Below are 23431 nucleotides of genomic sequence, written 5' to 3'. Positions count from 1 at the left end.
GAAAACTAACACTATTAGCTGTTCTAGGGGGAACAGTTGCCTTAGGGGCAATGGTGGCTGGAGCGGTCGCCTTTTTGGTGCAATCACTGGTCTAGTGAGAATTACTTTTACATACATTGCACCAGGGTTTTCTTTGACCTTCTTTCTTCTTGGATTTCTTGAAACGCCCCTCATTAGAAGCTTTTTGGGGACCGCTGAAGACTTCTGGTCTTTAACTTGCTGATGCCCACCCTTTTCGTCTTGCTTCTTCTGATCACCACCTTGGTTCTGGACCTTCTGCCTCACCCTGGTTCTGACCCCTTTGTCTGCCTTCTTTCCCAATTCTTGGGGAGAGGTCAGATCAGAGTTAACCAGGTGCTGATGCAATAACTGGTTTTGACAGTTGTTAATTATTTGCTCTCTCGTGATCAAATTATACAATCCTGTATAGTCATTAAGTTCTCTGCCCAGCAACCAGCCTTCCAGAGCCTTAGTGGTACAATCAACAAAGTCAGTCCAGTCCGAGTCTGTGTCTTCTGGGTATCTGAACAACAACCTATATTGTTCAGTGGTTAAGCTAAACTCATCTATCAGAGCACTCTTCAGGGCTTTGTAGTTGTTAGCATCCTCATCACTAACTGTGAGGAGCGTGTCTCTTCCTTTTTCTGAAAAGGAGAGCCATAAGATTGCAGCCCACTGACTTTGTGGTAACTGCTGTACTTTGCAGGCCCTCTCCAAAGCAGTTATCCATTTGTGGATGTCATCCCCACTCTTGTAGTGAGGGACAATCTTACTTAGGTTTCTATGGTCAAATGACCCTTCCCTAGTTCTAGGGGTATTGCTGCCACCAGTGGGTTCTAATCCACCTATCTGTTGCTCTCTTGTGAAAGCCAGGGTCTCTTTGGCCAGGGCAAGTTCTTGCCTCTGGATCCTAAGCTTGACTTCTCCCATCCTTGCTTGATGCTCTAGTCTCTCAGGGGAAGTCATTCTCCTGAGGCCTTCTGAACCTGTTGAGGCACCAGAGTGGTGAGACTCCCTGGAAAGGGATCTCCTCCTTCTGTGCTCAGTGTTAAGCCTGCTTGGGGGTATGTATGGGGCTATGACCCCTCCAGCCCCATGTAGGCTTAGGTTGGCCTGGCTAAGTACTCCTACTTGGACCTGGCCATCCTCATCCTCAGTATCCTCATCCACTTCACTATCCTCAACTAGATTGTGATCAGGGGAATCTTCTGCTGAGGGCTGACCCTCGTCTGCATTGCCTGAAGGACCTGTGTTACATGCTTTCTCAGCATCATACTCCTCTATGAGTTCTATCAGGTGCTTGAGGGTTTGGGTTTGACCCTTGCTTTAATCTCCTAGTTGTGCACAAGTGCCTCAACTCATGGAAGGTTAGGGTATCATATCTGGAAGGTATCCTGAGAGGGTCTACCTCTGCTGGGAGAGATCCACTATGTTCTGCTCTCAGAGACATGATGTAGTGAGGTGTAGTGTGTGCACCTACCTACACTAAGTGTTATCTACTAAACCTCTCTAGGAGTTGCAGTCAGGGTGTGCTAGGCCCTTTGCTCTACAACAACTAAGTTCAGTAGAACTTAAGTATTTTAAGACTTGATTTATATCTACCTCCAGGTACCCTAATGTGATCGTTCAAATGATATTTCAAGATTATATGGTAAAACAATCAGCAAGCTCTTATCCCAATCGCTGCACACCAATGTGAGCAGTTAGCCTGATATGTGATGTCCATTATTCTAGTGGGCACCCTGTATCAGTCCAAACAACCCTTATGGTGATGGTTGTAAAGTCAACCTTAGACCAACTATCCTAGTGGTAGCATGGACAAAGCAGTCTTAGGCTAATACTTCAGAGAGCATGTGAAGTCAATTGTTTTACCAATTATAATCCCTTGAATACCAAATGAAAGGACATCACACAAGGTATATATCAAATATATATGTATTTATTACTAACACAACCCCTCTGCATTCTTTATGAGGTCAGAGTTCGAGATACAGCACAAGTCACTCAATAAGCATACTATAAGTTGCACAAATACAATTCTGCCTTAGGGGCCTCACTAACCATATACTAAGTAAGTGGTATAAGAACCACTTCAGGAAACGTGAGTAGGCCTAGGGCCTAGGGAATCACTGGGGCTACACTGAACAAATAAAGGTTAGGAAGTAGGAGTCCCACGGGATGAGTGTGCAGTGTCTAAACACATGCGGGTTACCATAGACTTTCAATGGGAACCTAAAAGTTACAAAGTAGTTGATTTCGGACACTTCCAGGTGGACTACGGGAAAACCCAGTTAAACTAGAACACTTGGATAGTTATTACCCACGGGAGCACCAGAGTACTCGAGTTACCTCACCAAGGGAAGCCGGGTGCATAGATGTTCTTTCGTGTCGAGTTTCGTCGATCAATCCTATGGAGAGCTGCAAGAAAGTGCTGAAAGCGACCAGGAGGAAAGTGTCCGGATGGATCCAAGGTGGATCGGAGCAGTGAAGAACTTGAAAGCAGAGGGAACAGAGTCTGGGTCATTAGCCAGTGACCAGGAAGGAACCAGGCGATGTTGAGATGCAATCAGGTGAGGAGATGAAGCTTGTCTCTGCAGCCACGTAGACCAGGAGGCGTCGACGATGACCAGGAGCTGGATACGGACTGTCCCACGAACGATCTAGCTGTTGGCGGTGTCGGTATTCGGATTTGACCCACAAGCCTTGGCAAAGGCAATACACGCAGGAAGAGAAGATCGGCTTCTGTTCAGACCAGCAAGGTCTGGGGAGCTTCCCCTTTACAGGAAAGCAGGAGGAAGCCCGAAGCAACCAGGCAAGCGGTGTTGTTTTAAAAGGATGTCTTCAGGAGGGCCACTAGCCAACGGGCTAGCAACCGCGAAGACGCGTCGAGGAAAAAAGCAGGTGCAGGCCCCACGCGGCACTCGTGGAGTGTGGAGGGCTGAGCTTCGGTGCACTTCCTGCTCGGGGTTGGGGCTTCTCAATCCCCAATGCACAACTTCGAGGATGCCTCAGAAGCTGCACAGTTAGCAAAAAGCAGCTACTGCAGGAGGTCCAGTCCCACGTCTCTCGTGTTTGCCACAGGTCTCAGCTCTGCTGTGGATGTGGGTCGGACTCGGAGAAGTCTGGGAGTCCAGCGGCTGCGTCGCTAAGTCTTCGGGTTCCGGCGGGAGCGTCGACATAGCAAACCGGCAAGTTACTGTTTGTTTGCACAGGGTGGTCACTACTTGACCAAAAGGGAGATGTCTTCAGTATTCCAGTCGAAATGGAACGTCGAAGGTCCAAGAGTTCGTTTCAGAGTTTCTTCCAGGATAATCTAATGTCTCTAGGCACAGCTCCTATGTTTATCCTAATCTAAGGGGCTGGATTACCTGCTAGGTCCCTCCTATGGGTAAAACCTGAGAAGGGGGTTGTTACACCCCTTTCTCTTTGTCCAGTTTGGCGCCAGAGCTGGGGCTGGAGTGCCCCAGCAACTGGTTTGAACCGGGCTATGCATAGAGCACCTTGTGTGCCCCACGCAGTGTCTGGAAACAGCAGTTTCTATTGAACCCACCCTGGCCCAATCCACTACAAGCTTCCAGCAGCAGGAGGTCAAACTCGTGTCTGTGGCAGCAGCATCCATTTTGTGATGCTGAGGCTCTGTTAAACTTTAACCGGGTAAAGCAGTAACTACATGTCTTCTCCCTCTATAAGGGTGGAATGCTACCCCCGCCGCCAGGACTAGTGGTGGCGAGGTAGTATTCCAAAGTGTTTGACACCTTACACAACATGTTTTGATAAAGCCAAACCAAAGTTAGCATTAACCGTGAGGATTATAATGCACTTAGGAGTATATGATATGGCTATATCATAGAACAGCTATAAGGACATGGTTACGAAAGCTGCAGACAGGCTCAGCTCACGCTAGAGCACCATCTCACATAAAACCAAGCACTCTGCCTTCAGGATTGTCAAGGCCTGCCATAGGAGTGACTTATAGGTATATATGTGTCTATATATAAGGGTAGATATAGGAATACTATATCTAAGTAATGGGTGATTACACCACCTTGCCCAAGCGGAGTGTTTAGCCTGTGGTGTCAGTTTGGATGGCCAGCCAGGGGTGGCATAACACATGCTACAGCCCCTGGTAGGCCTTGGATACACCTATGCCCTGGGTAACTATGGTACATTATACAGGCGCTCACAAAGGTGACCCAATACCCAATTAGGTATGTACCTAAAGTACATGGTATGAATTTAGAGAGAGAACAGCTGGGCTGTGGGTCTGATTAGAAGGCCCACAGCCACGTTAAAGTCGAAAAACCAGAGTATCACAGCAAAAAGTGGGGGTGACCATAGGAAGCAGGCCCTACTCTCCTAGAGTCACTGCAGCCAGATGTAGGTGTATGGCTGTGAATGCAAGGACAGAAAGCTATAGATGCAACAAGTAAAAACAGTGGCACAGCAATGGATTGATATTCTTATTATGACAGTAACAGACAAATATTGTCAATTTAGCTGCATAGCATGCTCTAGTAGTAGGCCTGAAAGCTTCTGTGAGAATGATCATACATTCAGGTGGGAAATTGAAATAACTGAATTCTATGACCTTATGAGCCAAATTGCTAGGTTGAGTTCCTTGTGATTTGGGTGCCCGATTTCTCCATGGTTCTGAGTGAAAAGGTCTGTGTTGAGGGAAAGCTTCTTGTGGTGGACTTCTGATAATTCTAATAGTGTTGTAAACCAGGGCTGCCTGGCCCATGTAGGAGCTACTAGTATGAGTGTGAGAGATGCTTGCCTGAGCGTCTGAACCAAAAACGGAAAAAGAGGGAGAGGAGGAAAATCATAGGCAAATATCCCTGACCAGTTCATCCCTAGAGTAATGCCCTTGGTTAGTGGGTGTGGGAACCTGGAGGCAAAGTTTGGCCATTTAGCGTTGTGCGCAGTTGCAAACAGATCTATTTGTGGAAATCCCCACTTGTGGAAGTAAGGTGGGAGGACTCGGGGTAGAGTTCTCCACTGTGGACTTGTTGCCGCATCCTGCCGTGGAGGTCTGCAAAATCGAGGTCTGTTCCTGGGAAGTGTTCTGCTAACAGATGAATGTTGTGATGTAAAGGCCAATGCCAAATGGTCTGAGATAGGCTTGATAACTGTAAAGAATATGCGCCACCCCCATTTTTGCAAATAGTACATGGTTGTCATATTATCCGTCCAGACCAAGACCACCTTGCAGATCAGGTAAGGTGTGAGGGCTTTGAATGCTAGGTGAACAGCTTGAAGACCCAGGTAGTTGATGTGGAGACCCTGGTGTTTGGTGACCCAGAGACCCTGGACTGTGAGATTCTATAAGAGAACACCTCAGCCTGTCAGTGATGCATTCATTGTCAGGGTGATGTGGGGAACAGGTTGTTTGTATTTCACAACTGCAGAGAGCGATGAGTGCAGCTGTCTATCAACACTAGATCCTCTAAGAACTGACTCAACTGTTGTGCTAGACATTCCTGTAGAGGACGCATGTTTAGCTGTGCACGTAGCGATGCAAGAGGTCATCATGCCCAGTAAGTGAATGACAGTTCTGTCAGCTGTTGATTGGCTTGGAAAATGTGGTAGAAACATTTGGAAATGTAGGATTCTTGGTGTATTGGGATGGATAGGATAATGCTAGTTGTATGTTTAGACTAGACCCATATACGTTTGAAACTGTGAAGGTTGAAGATGAGATTTCTGGACATTGATGGTGAAGCCTAGTTGATGGAGCTCGTCTATGGTATATTGAGTGTGTCGCTGGCATAGTGAAAGGGTGCTGGCTTTAATTAGCCAGTCATCGAGAAACAGATGACATGGATTTTTTGTCTGTGTAAACGTGCTGCTACCACTGCCAGACATTTGTTGAATACTTGAGGTGCAGTAGTCACCCTGAATGCGAGGAATTAGAATTGGTAATGTTTGCAGGATATCACAAATCTGAGGTATTTGCGATGTGCTGGATGTATGGAAACTTGAAAAGGAAGGGACATGTGAAATTAAGCGTCCTTTAAGTCTAGAGCTGACAGAAAGTCGCCTTGCTACAGAATTGGGATCACATCTTGATGAGTGACCATTAGGAAATGCTTTGACAGGATGCATTGATTTAAGGGCCATAGATCTAAGATTGGCCACAAAGATCCATCCTTTCTGGCATTAGGAATACAGATCCCTGATGATGTAGAGGGGCAGGTTCTATATAGCTTCTTTGAGCAGTAGAGCTTGAACTTCCAGTTTGAGTACTGTTTGGTGTTCTAGAGAGAGACGTGCAAGGTGGAATGTTTGGAGGTTTGGTAATGTGCTCCAGGCAGTAACCATGTTGGATAATGTCCAACACACACTGGTCTTTTGTTATTAATTGCCATGTGGGCAGACAATCTTGTAATCGTACCCAGACAGGTGTTAAATGTTCGGGGGGAAGGAGAAGGAAGTCACTGTTTGGTGTTGGGTGCAGCACCATGTGGGGACACATCTTTTCCTCTACCTTTTGCACTGTTGCCCCTATAGTAACATCAAGAGGAGGAGGGGTGGCCCTGGTCAAGATAGTATGAGGTAGAGGCATCTGAAGATGTGTTTTTTGAACCCGCTCGCTAGGTGAAGCGGCAAAAAGAGCCACAAGGACTAGATATTTGAAGTGCACCCATAGACTTGGCAGTCTCTGTACCCTTTTTGATTTTGTCTCGGGCCAGGTCAACCTGGGGACTGAAAATATGTTCTCTGTCGAAAGACATGTTAAATCGACTTTGTTGGACTTCTAGCTTAAAGCCAGATGTGCAGAGCCAGGCATGGGGCTGCAGCCAGATAATGGTATTAATCCCCTAGCATCTGTACCTTCTCAATCTAAGGCACAGCAAATAGATATATTGAAGATGAGCTTACCTTGGGGATACAAGATCCTGGTCCCTTTTCTTGTGCTCCTCTGGGAGATATTGGAGGAGGTCCTCCATTTCATCCCAGTGGGCACAGTCATATCGTGCAGTAAAACCAGTTGAATTGGCAATACACCAATGGTTGCAGATTGATCAGCAACCATTTTACCAAAAGCATCAAAAAATGTACTTTCCTTGTCAGGACGAGGTGCATCATTGACAGCTTGGGAATCAGCTCGCTTGCAAGTGTTGGTAACAAGCGAGTTAGGAGGAATCTGTCTCCTGATGTAAATGGGGCTGACTGGAGAAGCTTTACATTTCTTATCAACTCAATGTGATGATTCTGGCTCTAGCAGGGTCTTTACAGATGTCATCTCCATGATGCAACATACCCTTAAACAAAGGGAGGTATTGATTGGTCCCTTATGTGAAAGAGTGTTTTAAAATAGAAGGCCTCTTCCAGAGGTTCTATGTACAATTCGACCTCATGAAAAGTAGTGGCTCAACCAAGGAGCTCCTAGTACTCTATGGAGTCACCAGGAGGAGATAGACGAGCAGGGTATTGATCTGGGTCAGTGTACTCTGGAGGGTCTCTATCATATGCTATCCAGGGGTTGGTTGGGGGTGGTGGTATAATCAAAAGTATACTTCCCTCTTGATAGGTCTCTCGACGGTGGGGGACCTATGGCAGAAAGGGGGAGTTGTCCGTTTGCTGAGCTGCAACGACAATGCCACCTATAGGATGGGGAAACTTTCCGATATCTTCAAGTGTGGAGTGTACTGCAGAAGGTGTTACCCAGTGGTTCGGACTTGCTAGTTTCTTCACCGTTAAAAGATCGGTTACGGGATGATTACCTTCCAGACCGTGCGATCTCTTTGACGTACCGTAAGATTCTCAATAATATGCCGGAATCTATGGGTAAGATATGGGCAAAATGGAATGACAAGGTTGGGGAGCTCGACGACGACGAGTGGAGGGAAGCCCTGGCCTCGACTCTACCTTTTGCACTGTTGGCCCTATAGTAATCTCAATGAGAGGAGTGGTGACCCCGGTCAAGTTGGTATGAGATAGAGGCGTCTGAAGAGGTGTTTTTTGAACCTCCAGAGATATTGGGGAAGGGCTGTCTCCGCCATGTCGCACTTATGCCATAAACCAATTGCTCTATCCCCACGACTTTGCCTTTTGAATGTTTGGGAGGTGACTGATCTAAACCGGTATGAGCGTCTCTGGGTCACATTGGGCTGTATGGTTACCAAGCACAACATCGCTAGAACCTGGAAGGAGGGGGGAGTTGTTCTTAAGTATGCGGAATGGGCATCAGACATGGACTGGTGCATGCAGGCGTAAAGGGCGGTGTACGAAAGTAGAGGTTGCCCGGGTAAATGAACCAAGGTGTGGGGCGTGTAGAACAAAAGTAGACACTTTATTTGTACACCATTTGCAGAACCGAGTGACTTTGTTGATGATATGACAACATAGGCTGACAGTTGCTGGGACTGATGACATTAGAGTGTTTTTTTTTTCCCCTTTGACCCAATGTACTATATGGTTTTATTTATGTATTCGGTTTTCCCTCAGTATTGTATTTTGTCTTGTAACTGCACCATTATTGTGTTTATTTGTTTTATTTTTATTTTCAATAAAAATAATTTTTGAAAAAAGTATACTTCCCTGCCCCATGTCCACTTGCGAAAGTGTGGAGACCCTTGAGTTGTTATATCCAAGGGATCTCCATCAGAGTGTGTTGGAGATAATGAATGTGGTATAAGTGGAGATGGCGGAAGTGGAAAACTACAGCCTTATCAGTCTTCTTCTTCTGTTTGGCCGGGAGAAGTATATCAATAGCCTCTTCGAAGGAGAATTGTTCCTTTGATGGCGGTGGAGCTGGAACTGAAAGTTTGTCAAGAACATACCCTGTATGGAGCAGGAGATGTATTTGCTTATGACAAGCATCTAGTTTCTCTTGTACGTTGTGTAGAATAGGTTCCACAGGCTTGCCAGGATCAGATTTCAGAGCCGGTTTCGAAAGTTTTTGAAGCCAAGGAGTGCTTCTGTTTTGGCGCCGAAAATCCGGTCGAAGTCGGATGGAGCTGGTCGACTCAGTGCTGAAGGTCGACTCTGCACGGGGGTTAACAATTGCCTGTTGTTTCGGTGCCGGGCCCGAGGGTGGGGTGTCTGAGTCAGCCTTTTGGTGTGGGCCATGGCCCGAAGGCAGTGGTGGTATGAGGGCCTTTTGTTCTCTTATGTTGTTCAAGACAACGCAGAGGAACAGAGCTAGCGGACTGTTGAGCCAGCTAATGTCTTGCATCTCCAGTTCGAGTTTGAGGTCAGAGCCAAGCCCTCAACGGAAAATACCTCTTCCTCCGCAACGGAAGGTCCAGGAAATTCTTCCTCAACATCTTAATGTCCGTAGATATTGGGAGTATCTTCAATATTGCTCCGCTGAATCTCGCGTCAATGGTCTTAAAGAGTCTTTTTGGAGCAGAAAAGATAGACAGGCCTCGCAATCCTCCTCCTTGCGTCCCGGTGACAAACACAGGTTACAGACCGGATAAAGGTCAGCCAGGGGGTAGCTTATAAGGCAGTTCAGGCAGAAACAGAAAGGCGTCCATCCCATCACCAGCAGGGCATCCTCTGGTAAAACTGTAGTAGATAGAAAATGGAGGCACAGAAGGGCCGAGGCAGAAGCACGTTGATTCTACGGGCAATAACGTATTATATTACTCGATACACAAGATGGAATGTGAACAAAAAATATACAGGTGGAGGTTAGCACAAACAGCCCCATAGCGGTCTTGACTCAGACTGCAGGCACACATTTCTGAAGCTAACGGAAGAAAGAAAACAATCCAACAATGGAGTTAATGTCCATGCGCAATATCACTAAGAGGACTCATCACTATAAGTCCTGACTCAAAAGACTTCTTCAAAGGAAACTTGCACGCATCCAGAGCCAACACTAGATGGCAGGAGTATGCAAAGCATGCGTAGCTACATCCACACGCTTGGAGCAGGATGATATGGTTTTCAGAAAGGACACGAAAAACGTATGTTATAAATAGTAGGGACGATGAGGCTGTTGCCTGTAGAACCTCAATCATAAATGAATTGAACCATGGTCTCCTTACTGGTTCTCGAGTGTTTCTTTACATTTTACATCTCTTCATACTTCACAACCATTCTAAAGTGCTTTTTAACTGAACCAAGTCACAACAACGAGAAAGTACAACTATTGAATCATGAAGGATTATTACACTTAATATAATAGACTTACTAACAATTCCACTTCTTTTTTGCTCTCAGTCTTCGAGTGTTGTTCCAAATCCCAGTCTTTAATCTTATGCACCGTTTCCATACTGTTCTGGTGAGACTCGAGAACCACTTTAGGCTGGAGAACTCCTGGGCTTGCAGTTTGCTGGTTTGCTGCTGTTGGCTGCTGGTTTGCTTTTGGATTTGATGGGACAGGACTCGGCCTAGGTGTGCAAAGTTGCTCTTCAGGAAGGGCCATGGTTTGGCCGTCAGCATGCCCCGCTTTCTGGATCTGCTGCTGGAGAACTTTTTCACGCTGCAACTGCTGTCTACTTTTGTTTGTCGACGGCGGTCGTCTGTAACTTTCTGATGGTTCTATTCACATTTAAATAAATAGATTTAATATATGGAAACAAATCACATTTTTTTTCCTGCAGGAAAAGATGGTTTGCAAAAATATCAGGCACAAGATAGCTTAGCTGCCAAGTTTTCGGTTTACTCACCTACAATGACATTTGCCAATTTTCAGCGTGCTTGTGTTGCATTTCAATGCACTATGCACAAGACCTTAAATGACACTTTCTCTCTAGCAGAAAAAAAATAAGTGTCAGAAATTACCGGAGTGGTTTGGAAATGGTCTGAAAATTGCTGCGACGCCCCTGAAGTATTTTGCAAGGTCAGTAATGTATTTACCTAAATGCAGCATGGCCTTGCCTAAAAGCCAGTACTGACTAAAGAGTTTTAGTTAAATAATACTGCCAATTGGCAACTAGATCTGGTACTTACTACTTCCCCCCACCTCAGAACGCACACCAATCATGAGGATGTACCGACGAGGTTACATTTTCTCAAAACATATTATAGTTTTTCTATTTACAAATTCAGGTGGGAATTGGAAGGCAAATGATTACAGCAGGGTGTGGCCTTACTGAATTCACTGGAATTATTCTAGTCGCTGCTCCAATTTAAAATTTTAACACCACCTCCCTTACATTTTTCAATCTGCACTTTTCTCTGTTTGGTGGCTTCACGTGCTTTTCTTTCTTCCGGTGAAGTGAAATAAATATGTAAGATGCTGATCAAATATACATGTCAACTCCAGAAATGCTTTTATTGTACATGGAGAGAGATACACAACAGCACATGAGAATAACTGAGATAACCAGTGGCAAGGTGATTCATTGCGGTGGGTCCTCGGTTAGTCTGGGCCTGTTTGATGAGCCTTGGAGCTCTAAGCACTTGTAAGAAGTACGTCTCCAATACCAGACAGGAAAGCAAGTCTGTTGATTTTTACGGGCCAGGGCTTATATTTTACAGGTTTGTAGGCCGGGGTCCGAAGTGATTATGTTTTGGTGGGGATGGGGATGGTGTGGCAGTTGGGGCGCTTGCTGCCTTTGGATTTCTCTAGAGCTATTTTACATCAAAAAAGAGTAGACCACACCACACATGAGCAGCTGTATTTACTTCCCAAAGCTTTGCAAAGTACCACACAGTTGCATGATAATCTTCACTCTTTGTGTGGACTAGAGTGATCACTTTGTATGGAGGCAAATTCTGGACAGGACTATAAAAACTCAGGAGAAAGGGACAAAAAGAACAAAAGACCAATTTTACCAGCACATCAGAGAAGAATACCATACCTCAATACTTTATCAGTGCATTTATTTACTATTTTTTATATTGCACTATATGTGTTTTTATATTGCACTAAGTAGGTGTCAGACCTGACATCCTTGGCATGCAATTCTGTCAAACATTTTGCCTTCACCCATTCTGTTTGTTGTATTTGTTGGCAATAGGACTCTGTGCACTTTTGCAGTGCTAGAATATGTGTGCCCCATCCCTAAAACATGGTAACATTGGACTACACATAATTGACACACTTAATTTACTAGTAACTCCCTAGTAGATGGTACTCCATGTACCCAGGGCATGTAAATTAAATACTACTAATGGTTCTGCAGCACTCACTGTGTCACACACTAAAGACAACATATCTCAAGCCTGCCACAAACAGAAGTGAAGGTTTAAACTGCAATTTCCCCCAGGTAACATAAACCTTTTGTCAGGCCTAAATATTCATTTTTAATACTTATAAATCACCCCTGTTAGGTCCTAATGGCTCAAAGGACAGGGTGCACTGTATTTATGAAGTAGAACATGTGTGTTTAAGTTTAACATGTGCTGCAATTGAAAAACCCCCAAAGTAGTGTTTCATAGTTGTAAATACGATCTCTCCCATAGAAGAAAACTGGGTAACCTTATTACATTTAATAAATGATAACTTTGGATGGGGAGCAGATAGACTTATGTAAATCACACTCAAATTAATTTTAATAATTTTCATTTAAAATCCTTTTAATGCTAAAGTCGGATTTCAAGTACCAAATTCTGAAAATGCCCTTTTTAGAAAGTTGGTATTTTCTTGTGCTAACCATTTGTGCCTTCTGCCAGTGTCCTGGGTAACATAACTGTGAATGGCTCTGCTGTTGGGATTTGAGTATTGCTTTCAGAAAGCGACCCAAAGGGAGCCTAGGTGGGGACAGGATGGGCCATCCGGGCATGATGACTGGGGAGGAGATGTAGCCAGCCCCACTTGAACTTCAAAGGGCTCTGGCACACTGACACAGAAACACACAGACACACACATCATACAAATGTTACTACACCTGCAGGACTAGTACCTTGAATAATCTACTCAACCTAATTGTAATGTACTTGACCCGTGAACTGGTTTTAAATTGTGTGATCTTGGGCAAATATTTGGTCTTATGGAGCCGCCTTTTTCTTCATTATCACGTAAGAGAGCACCTTCAAATATGCAAGTTCACTGTTTCTGCTGCACAAAAATACTTTACTAGACTAAATGTTTGCTCCATGTATAACAAGAATCAAGCCCATATATAGGGTACACATGATCCCTGGCTTGCCTCTTAATTCACTAATAGCATTGTCATCTGGGCAGGAGCAGAATAATTCCCAGTTCATGTTCACTTTTCATAAATATATTACTAAAGCATGATGTGGTAGTGCACTGGCTTTTGCAGATAGCCTTTTTTCCATTGAAATGGCCGCAAAACGTTACCACCAACAGGCAGTTTAACTGGTAAAATTGCATAAACAATGTTTTGCAATCGGGTTTCAGCAGAAATATTTAAGATTTGAACATAACCTAGTAAACGGCAAAACTTCACCGCACAGCTCCAAGCTTCCACAGAACCGACACCAAGCAATGCAAAGTCTCGCCACACAGCTGTAAACTTCATTGGAACTAATGCAGACTAGCACAAAGCCTCTCGGGGCAGCTGAAAGCAACATCGGAACCAACCCAAAGTGGCGCAAAGCCTCTTCGCACAGCTGAAAGATTCATTGGGACCAACGTAAACTGACACAAAATTTCAAACGCATGCCAGACAGAAGTCACAACAAGGACAAAGTACAACTCCCAGTAGGCCGAAATTGGCCCTGTGCCCAGCCTGTGCTCCAACACGGCTGGCTTAAACTTGAAGGAGCGGTAGGTTCTCCTTCAGTTGTAAGTTAGGTGTGAGTCTCAAAGAAGGGGTTGGTTTTTCCTTCAAGTATATGAATGATTCTGCTGAAGTTTCAAGACTGTCGGATGGAGGTAATAGGAACTTTCTACTTGCATAGGGTAAATCATAGGCGAAAGGAAATAAAGGAGCTGTACCACATTCCTCCCTCAGAAGGCGTGAATGTGAATGCAAGGGCCAAATGGTGAGCTGTGGCATTGGGAAATTTCCCGGGTGAGGCGTGAATGTTAAAGATTGGTCGGCCTATCATTTGAAGTCATAGGTAAGTCTAGCAGCAGAGACAAGTTAGACAAGGCACAGGCATCCCTATCCAAGGAACGTCAGCTAGCAAAGTGTTGATAAAGGTTGGTGGTTAACAGAATGGCATGAGCTCACAAAAAATAGAAGGATCCAAATTAGCAATTTCCAGAAAATGGTTCTTTGGAATTGAAGCATTTGAATTATTTGAAAAGTATATGAATGAGCGAAATAAATTGTCTTAACCTGTGGAGGTTTAACAAGGAGTGCCACAGGGTTCATTTATTAGCCCGATTCTGTTTAAGATCTATATGGCTCCTTTGATCACACTTATTAAATACCATAAGGTGACCTTGGTCAACTATGCTTATTCTTTCACAAGCAAGCAATCTGCAGCCTTCCATCTTTCATGACTGCATGTGGGACATTATCCAATGGGTCAGTCTAAATTTCCTGAAGTTCAACAGGGATAACACTGAGCTTCTATGTTGTTCAGCCAATAAGGTTCCTGTTGTATTTCCTGCTAATTTTTGGCCAGTGCCTTTTGAGGGGCCCATCGTTCTTGCTAATTCAGTCCGGACTTTGAGACTCATCTTCAATGACAAACTCAATATGGAGAGTCAAGTGAATAAAACCGCTGGCACTTGCTATGTGCTCCTGGGCGCTCTAGGGAAAATATTGTCTGTGCTACTTCTTTCTGCCAGGGCATTAGTAGTTCGTAGTGCTATTATTAGTCGTCTGGACTACTGCAATTCTCTTGTTGTGTGCACCGGAATATCTATTACATTGTCTGTCAGGACTCGAGATCGCAGCAACCACACTTGACTTAAATAGATCCAGGAGAGAGTCTGCCTCTTTGGCACTTAAGAATCTTCATTGGCTACCACCAATGCAAACAATTTTGTTTAAATCACTCTGTATCAAGTTCAAAGCTCTTCTGGGTCTAAGCCTTGCAGCCTTGTGAGAGAGGCTGAGAAAATACATTCTTAGAAGACCCCTTTGGTCTTCATCAGCCAATCTGTTGTGTGTGACTAAGTTTAGGAGATTTAGGCAAGGCAGCTGGACCTTCATGGTCAGCGTGGCAAGGTTATGAAACGTACTTCTTGTTTCATTAAGGTCCTTAACCGACCTGTTGCAGTTCAGGTAAGCCCTTAATACTTGGCTTTTTCCGAAGCAATCATGAGTCTAGGCTCTGTTATCAATGATCTGACTCAAAGTCAAAATCAGCTTTATTCGGTGCAGGAAATACCACAATAAAAGCATACTAATCGAAGAAGATTGGTTAAACATTCCTACATTACAACATCGCAATAATTTAAAACACAATTAAAAAGCCACTACAAAGTAAAAAAAGGCAGGATATTCCATTGTCTCTCACCACATCCTATCTAATGTATATATGCAGGAGAGTAGGGTCTGCTACCTATGGTCACCCCCGTTTTTTGCTGTGATTCTATGGTTTTTCGACTTTAGTGTGGCTATGGGCCTGCTAATCAGACCCACAGCCCAGCTGTTTTCTCTCTAAATTGATACCATGTTATATGTTATATGGGGTTTTATAGCGCGCTCAATTACTACTAGAGTATCCTGGCGCGAAGGGAGCAATGCTAGAGGCCAAAGTAACAGAAAGAAAGCGAAGCTTACAACGCCAGTTTAAACAGATGGGTCTTTAGTGCTTTTTTAAAAAGCACAGAATTTGGATTGGAGCGGAGGGTCAAAGGAAGAGAGTTCCAAGCAGTTGCTGCTTTACAAGGAATGGACTGGCCTCCAAAACGGGAGCGCTGAAAGCGTGGACCGCCAGCCGATATTGAGTGGCAGAGTGTAGGAAGGTGGCTACCTGACTATGGTTACACCAGATTTTTTGCCTTGTGTTTAGCTGGTTTTCGACTTAGTGGGCCTGGTTCCCTGCTAATCAGGGCCCCAGGCTATCTGCTCTCTCTGTAAAATGGATTCCATGTACCCTAGGTGCATAACTAGATTGGCTTGGGTCACCTTATCAGCCCCTGTACAGAGCACTATAGGTGCCCAGGGCATAGGTGCATCCAAGGCCTACCAGGGGCTGCAGCATATCTTTTGCCACCCCTGGCTGGCTATCTAAAATTGACACAACTGGCTGATCACTCACCTGGGGCAAGGTGGTGTAATCACCCCTTACTTAGATATAGTATGCCTATATCTAAACACATATAAACCTATAAGCCACTCCTATGGCAGGCCTTAACAATCCTGGAGGCAGAGTGCGTGGTTTTATGTGAGATGGTGCTCTAGCATGAGCTGAGCCTGTCTGCAGCTGTCGGGACCAATTCCCTGAGCTGTTCCGGGATAATGCCATACCATATACTATTAAGTGCATTATAATCCTCGCGGTTATATGTTAACTTTTGTTTGGCTTTATCAAAACATGTCGTGTAAGGTGTCATACGATTTGGAATACTATCCCCTCGACAGTCTTGTAGACGGGGATAGCATTCCACCCCTCTAGAGGGAGACGACATGCTACTTTGCTAACGCGCGGTTGATTTTAAAAGGAGCCTCAGCACCACAAAATGGATGCTTCTGCCACAGACACAAGTCTGACCTCCTGCTGCTGACCGAAACTCAGCAGAGGAGGCCTGGACAAAGGCTTTCCTGTCGCAGGGAGGTGTTACACCACCCCAGACAGGAGATAGTGGATTGTAGCAGGTTTGAAAGAAACCAGACACTGCCTGGGGAGCACAAGGCTTCCCCTTGCATAATACGACCAAACCGGTTCTGGGGCAGACCAGCCCCAGTCCCAGCGAGGCTTGGACAAAGGGAAAGGGGTGTATCCACCCCCTTCCTGGGTCCCGCCCATAGGAGGGGACCTAGCAGGTAATCCAGCCCCCTAGATTGGTATAAGAATGGGAGCAGTGCCAACGCACTCAGATTATCCTGATGAAACATTTGAAACGAAACTCTGGACCCTTCGACATCCTACTCGACGTAGAAGACTGAAGAATCTCCCTTGTGGTCAAGGAGTGACCACCCTGTGCAAACAGGCACCATCCAGCACCTAGACGTCTGATTTGTTGCAGTTCCCGCCGGAACTCGAGCGACAGAGATCGACAAGATCTAGCTTGCCTGCCTTTTACCAGCCCGATCCACAGTCCCTGCAGAGCTGAGACCCGTGGAGGCGACCGGAAGTGTGGGGCCTGCCATCTTGAAAAGACCACGAGACGCTGACCGTGCAGCCCACGAGTGACCCTTGAAGCTGTACAACGGGGTTTGAGAAGCCCCCGCCCTGAGCCACTTTTGCACCGAAGCTCACCCCTCTACACTCGAACGAGTGCTGCGTGGGGCCCTTCTGCTTCTTTTGGCTCATCGCGTTGGCCCGGTCACTTGCCCGCTGGCTTGTGGCCCCTGTGCCGACGAAACTTAAAATCTGACTTGTGATTCTGGTTGCTCCAGACTTGCACCCGCTCCTCTGAAAAGGAGCACCCGCTCTGACCCTCCTGGTCCAAGTGAGAAGCAATCTTCCAGTCCTGCGTGGATTGCTCTGGCCAAGTTTTGTTTGCTCCAATCTTGAAGCCGACAGCGCCGACGGTGAGAGCCTTCGTGGGACAGCTCGTGAACCGCTCCTGGACGTCGCAGATGCCCCAGAGCCCATGTGGCAGCGGAGAGAAGCTCCTCGACAACCACCTGATAGCGCCCGACATTGCCTGGTTCCGTCCTGGTTCCACCCTGGTCACTGCTGAGTGACCCAGACTCTATCCCCTCTGCTTTCAGGTACTTTACGACTCTGATCCACCCTTGGATCACACAGGACACTTCTCCTTCACATCGCCTGCAGCATCTTCAGCTTCAAGCACCAACAACCTGCGTGACGAAACCCGACGCCACTTCGACCCTATGCATCCGCTTCCTGTGGGTGAGGTAACTCAGCAACGCCGGTGTTCCCACACTGGTACACACCTCTAGGGTCTGTGTCTTAAGTTTTATCCTTCTAGGTTGAGGGGAAGTATCCTTAAACTCTAACTGTGTAACTTTTACGCACCAATGACTTTGCATTGGTGCATGCGTGTGCTTTAAGCACTGCACCCGAATCCCGCTGGCTTTTCCCGACTTCAGCATTGCTTGTCCCGACTGCTCCCAGCGATTCCCTAGGCCCTAGGCCTAACCACTGTTCGATTGGTATCTCTTATACCACTTTCTTAATATATGGTTTGAGTGGCCACCCGCCCTCATCCATAATTGTGCAACTTTCATATGTTATACTGTGCTTTTGTTTAAACGCTTGTGCCCCTTTGCTCATAAAGAGTACTGGGGATTATTCTAGTAATAAATACATATATTTTTATAATATATACTTGTGTGGTGTCCTTTCATTTGATATTACAGGGTTGTGATTGGTAAAACAGCTCGCTTAACACGACCTCTTGAGTTTAGCCTTTCAGGCTGCTTAGTCCATGCTACCCCTAGGATAGCTTGTCTATAAGGTTGACTTACAACCAGACACCATAAGGGATTGTTTGGACTGATACAAGGTGGTTCCAGAATTGGAAACATCATATATCAGGCCAACTTCTCACACGGAGCGCAGGGGGCGATTGGGAAGATAGAAAAAAAACGTTTCCTCAGATATAAAGGGCCCTGATCGTAGATGGCTCTGTGGGCAAAAGTGAGAGTCTTGAAGATAATTCGTTGCGAAACCGGAAGCCAGTGCAGACTGCACAGATGGTATCGGACGCTAGTTCGCCTGGAGATGTTAAACAGGAGTCTGGCAGTCGCATTTTGGATTATCTGGAGACGATTGGTCAAATATGCCGGAGAGCCACTGAGCAGAGCATTAGCATAGTCAAGACGAGAGTGAATAAGCAATCTAGCCACTGTTTCTCTCGCTGTTCTGGGAAGAAGAGGAAAAACATTTCGTAGAGCATTAAGCGTGCCAAAGCAGCCACAAGTGAGTTTCTTAATGTGGGCCTCAAATTTTAGGTCTTCCCACAAACCACACCCCCAGATTTTTAGCCGGGATGTTCACAGAGCTCGGAAAAGGGAAGCCAGCAGTCCATAACGATTCTCTAAAATATGGTGGAAACTGCCCATAAAGAAGGATTTCAGTTTTGTCTTCATTACATTTTAACTGGGCAGAGGCCAACCAATTAAAAACAGAGGAGAGACAAGTCTGGATGGCATTAGTGTCCAAGTCCGTAGCAGGCCAGGTAAACAGCAGCTGTGTGTCATCAGCATAAGCTATTATTTTAGCACCCAATAATTCGGCCAAAACAATCAGAGGGGTCATGTATATATTAAATAACAGCGGGCTCAAAGTTGGCCCCTAAGGCACCCCAGTAGAAAGTAGCTTAGCTGATGACGAAAAAGGAGGTAACCAGACCTGCTGAGACCGAAAAGAAAGGAAAGAAGTCAGCAACTCTAAAGCCAAACCAATGACGCCAATGGATGACAGACGGGAAAGAAGGAGCTGATGGGGCACCGTATCGAACGCCGCAGAGAAGTCCAACAGAATTAGAGCTGCTCTGCCGCCATCGTCCAAACAGTCCCTAAAGCCCTCCGAAATTTCCACCAAGGCTGATTCCGTGCTGTGGGCAGCGCGGAATCCAGACTGGGCCGGGTGGAGAGCATGAGATGTTTCCACAGATGTATTTAATTGACGGGCCATTTTTTCGCAGACCTTGGCCATCCCTGGTAATAGAGAGATCGGCCGGTAGTTAGCTGGGACCGCCGGGTCAAGACCAGCTGTTTTCAGCAGTGGCAAGAGTTTGGCCTGTTTCCAGTCATCCGGAACGGTTACCGATCTGAAGGAGAGGCTAATAATTTCGGTAACCTCCTGACTCACCACCTCTGACACCCCCCCCCCGCCCCCCCCCCCCACAAGAACACGCGCTGGACAGGGGTCAATAGGTGATCCTGATTTCAGGGATTTTAGGACTCAAAGGTGTTAGCCCAGGAAGAGGGTAGAGAGGAGGGCACAGGAGCCAGGAAGCCCAGGCTAAGACATGGGGGCCGTAGGCTGGCCTGGATCCCTGCTATCATTTTTATCAAAAAATGAGGACAAGCTCTCACACCAGAGCGCAGAAGATGGCACTATTGGTTGCTCGGCGCAATGGGAAAGAAAGCTATTGACAATGGAAAAAATGTCCCTGCTGTTACAGTTAGCCTTAGCAATCCTACCCGCAAAGTATTCGCTTTTAGCTGTTCTAATACTAATGTAATACTTCCTCTGAGCTACACGTAAGGCCTCCTTGGCGATAGGGCAATAGGAGAGTGTTTTTCCAGTCTTTTGCAACCGAGCTTGAGCGCTCTCAAGGATGGCGAGAACCAGGGTTTGGAGGGGGTGGAGCGGATGTTAGGTCTAACGCTCCCTTTGGAGGAGGACTCCACCCGCACAGATCCAGGTATTAAAGTTCTGCACAGCAGTGGTCAGCTCCGTGCCTAGCACTGGACGACTACTACGAAGGGTATTTGACAAGGTAGACAAATTGATCTTCTGGGGGCAAATAATAGATTTACAATTGACAGGAATTTTATCAGAAGACCAGGAAAACCTGATCAGCCTATGATCTGACCACGTAAGGATTTCAGGGTCAGATACAGATAGGGGAAAATTCGAGCAGACCACATTCAGGGTATGGCCCCCGGAATGTGTAGGTAGCGTGACCCATTGGGTTAGTTGGGCAAGGCTGAAAGACCCCAACAGATTTTTGGAGTCTGGTAGCTCGGCAACTTCCGTATGAATGTTGAAATCGCCCAGGAGGAGAAATCTAGGAAACCTCAGGGCGCAGGGCACTATAACATTAGCCAGTGCCTTAAGGAAAGGTCCAGTGGGACAAGGGTGACAGTAGATCAGTGTGCCACCTAGTGTAAAATGGGGTGAAAGGGTGAAAGAAAAATGTAAAACTTCACCATCCCCTAACTCATCAGAGGAGTCACTGTGAAAAGACCAATGCAATGGCCAGCCCCCCCCCTCTTCCCAATGCTCGATCCCTCCTAATTATTTTAAAGCCTCTGGGAATAGCGAGCTCAATGATGGGGGCACTGGAGTTATTAAGCCACGTTTCTGTTATAAACAGAATATCAAGATGACCATCAGACAAAAGTTCGAATATGTCGGTGGCATGTTTGCTCATGGACCGAGCATTTATGAGAGCCGCCGTAATTACTTGTGAGTGATTAGTGGCGTGAGTGGAGGAAACCAAGGTTCGTGCAAGACTAAAATCACACACTGGACAGGGGCTGGAGATGCCGTCGGTCAAAGCCCATGGAGCAAAGCCTGTGCACTCGACAGTTTTAAGTGATAAAAGTTTCTCTTGTGAATAGTTTATTGGGGCTTCAATCAAAGTGGTAGGGTTTTGGGCAGCATGACCTGAGCTAGGCGCGCCCGAGGCGCGGACGGGCGCAGACGGGCAGACCTTTGGCTTACCTTCGCGCACCAGTGGGGCGCCCGCTACGCACAACCGCTGTGCGTTCGAAAGAGCATGTTCAATTTATGGCTGCACCTCCCTCCCCCAGCTAGAACGCTGCCACTGGTACAGCCGGGGTCCGGGACTACACTCAAAATGGCCGCCCGCCCTCCACTCAATCAGCACACCAGCCGCGGTGGAACGGGGCAGGGAAGGCACACCTCAACACACCAAATAGCAGCACAGGTAAGTGTATCACCCACAAGATAAAATTCACTGAGCAATGCAATCAAGATAACAAAATACGCAAGGCGCCTCAGCACGGGACTCGAACACAAAATTATTTAGCAAAGTTGATTAAAATGCAGTAAAAAGTTAAGAACTTAAGTATGGCCTCAGAGCATTAAAACGGGTCCTTATGGGAGCTGCCACCACCCACACTAGCCGCCAAGATCTCTCAATGAAGCTCGATTTAGGCTGCACCTCCCTCCCCCAGCTAGAACGCTGCCACTGGTCCAGCCGGGGTGAGGGACTACACGCAAGATGGCCGCCCGCCCTCCACTCAATCGGCACAACAGCTGCGGTGGAACGGGGCAGGGAAGGCACACCTCAACACACCAAATAGCAGCACAGCACAGCAGCAAAAAAAAAATAACTGAGCGATGCAATCAAGATAAAAAAATAGGCAAGACGCGTCAGCGCGGGACTCAAACACAAAATTATTTAGCAATTTTGATTAAAATGCAGTAAAACGTTAAGAACTTAAGTATGGCCTCAGAGCATGAGGTACATACCAGATTGGTTACTGGGTCACCCTTGTGAGCCCCTGTATAGTGTACCCTAGGTACCTAGGGCATAGGTGCACCTTGGCCTACCAGGGGCTGCAGCATGTATTGTGCCACCCCTGGTTTGCCTGCCAAACTGACACCACAGGATCTGTTCACACAGCCTGGGCAAGGTGGTGTAATCACCCCTTACTTAGATATAGTATACCTATATCTACCTTTATATATAGACACATATACACCTATAAGCAACTTCTATGGTAGGCCTTGACAATCCTGGAGGCAGAGTGCTTGGTTTTATGTGAGAGGGTGCCCTAGCATGAGCTGAGCCCCTCTGCAGCTTTCAGAACAATCTCCTTTTAGCTGGTTTATGATATAGCCATACCATATACTCTTAAGTGCATTATAATCCTCGCAGTTAATGCTAACTTTGGTTTGGCTTTATCAAACCATGTCGTGTAAGGTGTCAAACACTTTGGAATACTACCCCCCCCCCCGCCAATTCTGGCGGTGGGGGTAGCATTCTACCCTTCTAGAGAGAAAAGACATGTATGTTACTGCTTTACCCGGTTAAAGTTAAACAGAGCCTCAGGATCACAAAATGGATGCACCTCCCCAGACAGGTGTTTTGTGTATTGGGGCAGGGAGGGCTGCATTCAGTGAATGCATCTAGACACAGACTGGGGCACACAAGGAGCTCCATGCATAGCCCGGTTCAAACCAGTTGCTGGGGCACTCCAGCCCCAGCTCTGGTGCCAAACTGGACAAAGGAAAGTGGTGTAACCACCCCTTCTCAGGTCCACCCATAGGAGGGACCTAGGCAGGTAATCCAACCCACATCCTTAGTATAAGTATAGGAGCTGTGTCCCCAGAACTTTAGATTATCCTGGAAAGAAACTTTGATACAGGACTCTTGCACCTTCGACATTCTATTCTGACTACAAGACGGAAGACATCTCCCTTGTGGTCAAGGAGTGACCACCCTGTTCAAACAGGCACCATCAGCAACTTTGCCGGTCTGCAGTTTCACGGCTACTGCCGGAACCCGAAGACTCTGCGACTCAAGAACTGGACTTCCAGACTTCTTTAACCCCGACCCACATCCACAGCAAAGCTGAGACCCTTGGCGGACACGAGAGACGTGGGACCATACATCTTGGACATCCTGCATTTTGCTACCTGAACTCCTTATCTGAAGCCTCAGTAAGTTGTGCATTGGAGTCCGAGAAGCCCCAGCCCGAGCATCATTTGAACCGAAGCTCAGGCCCCCACACTCCGCAAATGTCCTGTGGGCCCCGCCTTTACATTTGTGCTCGACGAGTCTTCCCGGTTCCTTGCACGTTGGCTAGTGAGCCCCTTGAAG

The 23431-nt window shown here is 46.5% G+C and overlaps 1 protein-coding gene across 1 annotated transcript in view; it reads right to left on the bottom strand.

Moving 5' to 3' along the window:
- The window catches only part of GORAB (golgin, RAB6 interacting), a 175897-nt gene that overhangs the window by 106995 nt on the left and 45471 nt on the right, over nucleotides 1-23431 (bottom strand). Inside the window, exon 2 of the mRNA XM_086964437.1 lies at nucleotides 10152-10497. Within this exon, the coding sequence (XP_086820563.1) occupies nucleotides 10152-10497 (346 nt within the window). The remainder of the gene's footprint in view (nucleotides 1-10151; nucleotides 10498-23431) is intronic.

The sequence above is a fragment of the Lissotriton vulgaris genome, chromosome 1_1 (assembly GCF_964263255.1).
Source record: "Lissotriton vulgaris chromosome 1_1, aLisVul1.2, whole genome shotgun sequence".
NCBI lineage: Eukaryota > Metazoa > Chordata > Amphibia > Caudata > Salamandridae > Lissotriton > Lissotriton vulgaris.
Note: the sequence above shows the minus strand (reverse complement) of the source record. Positions and strands in the feature narration are given on the sequence as shown.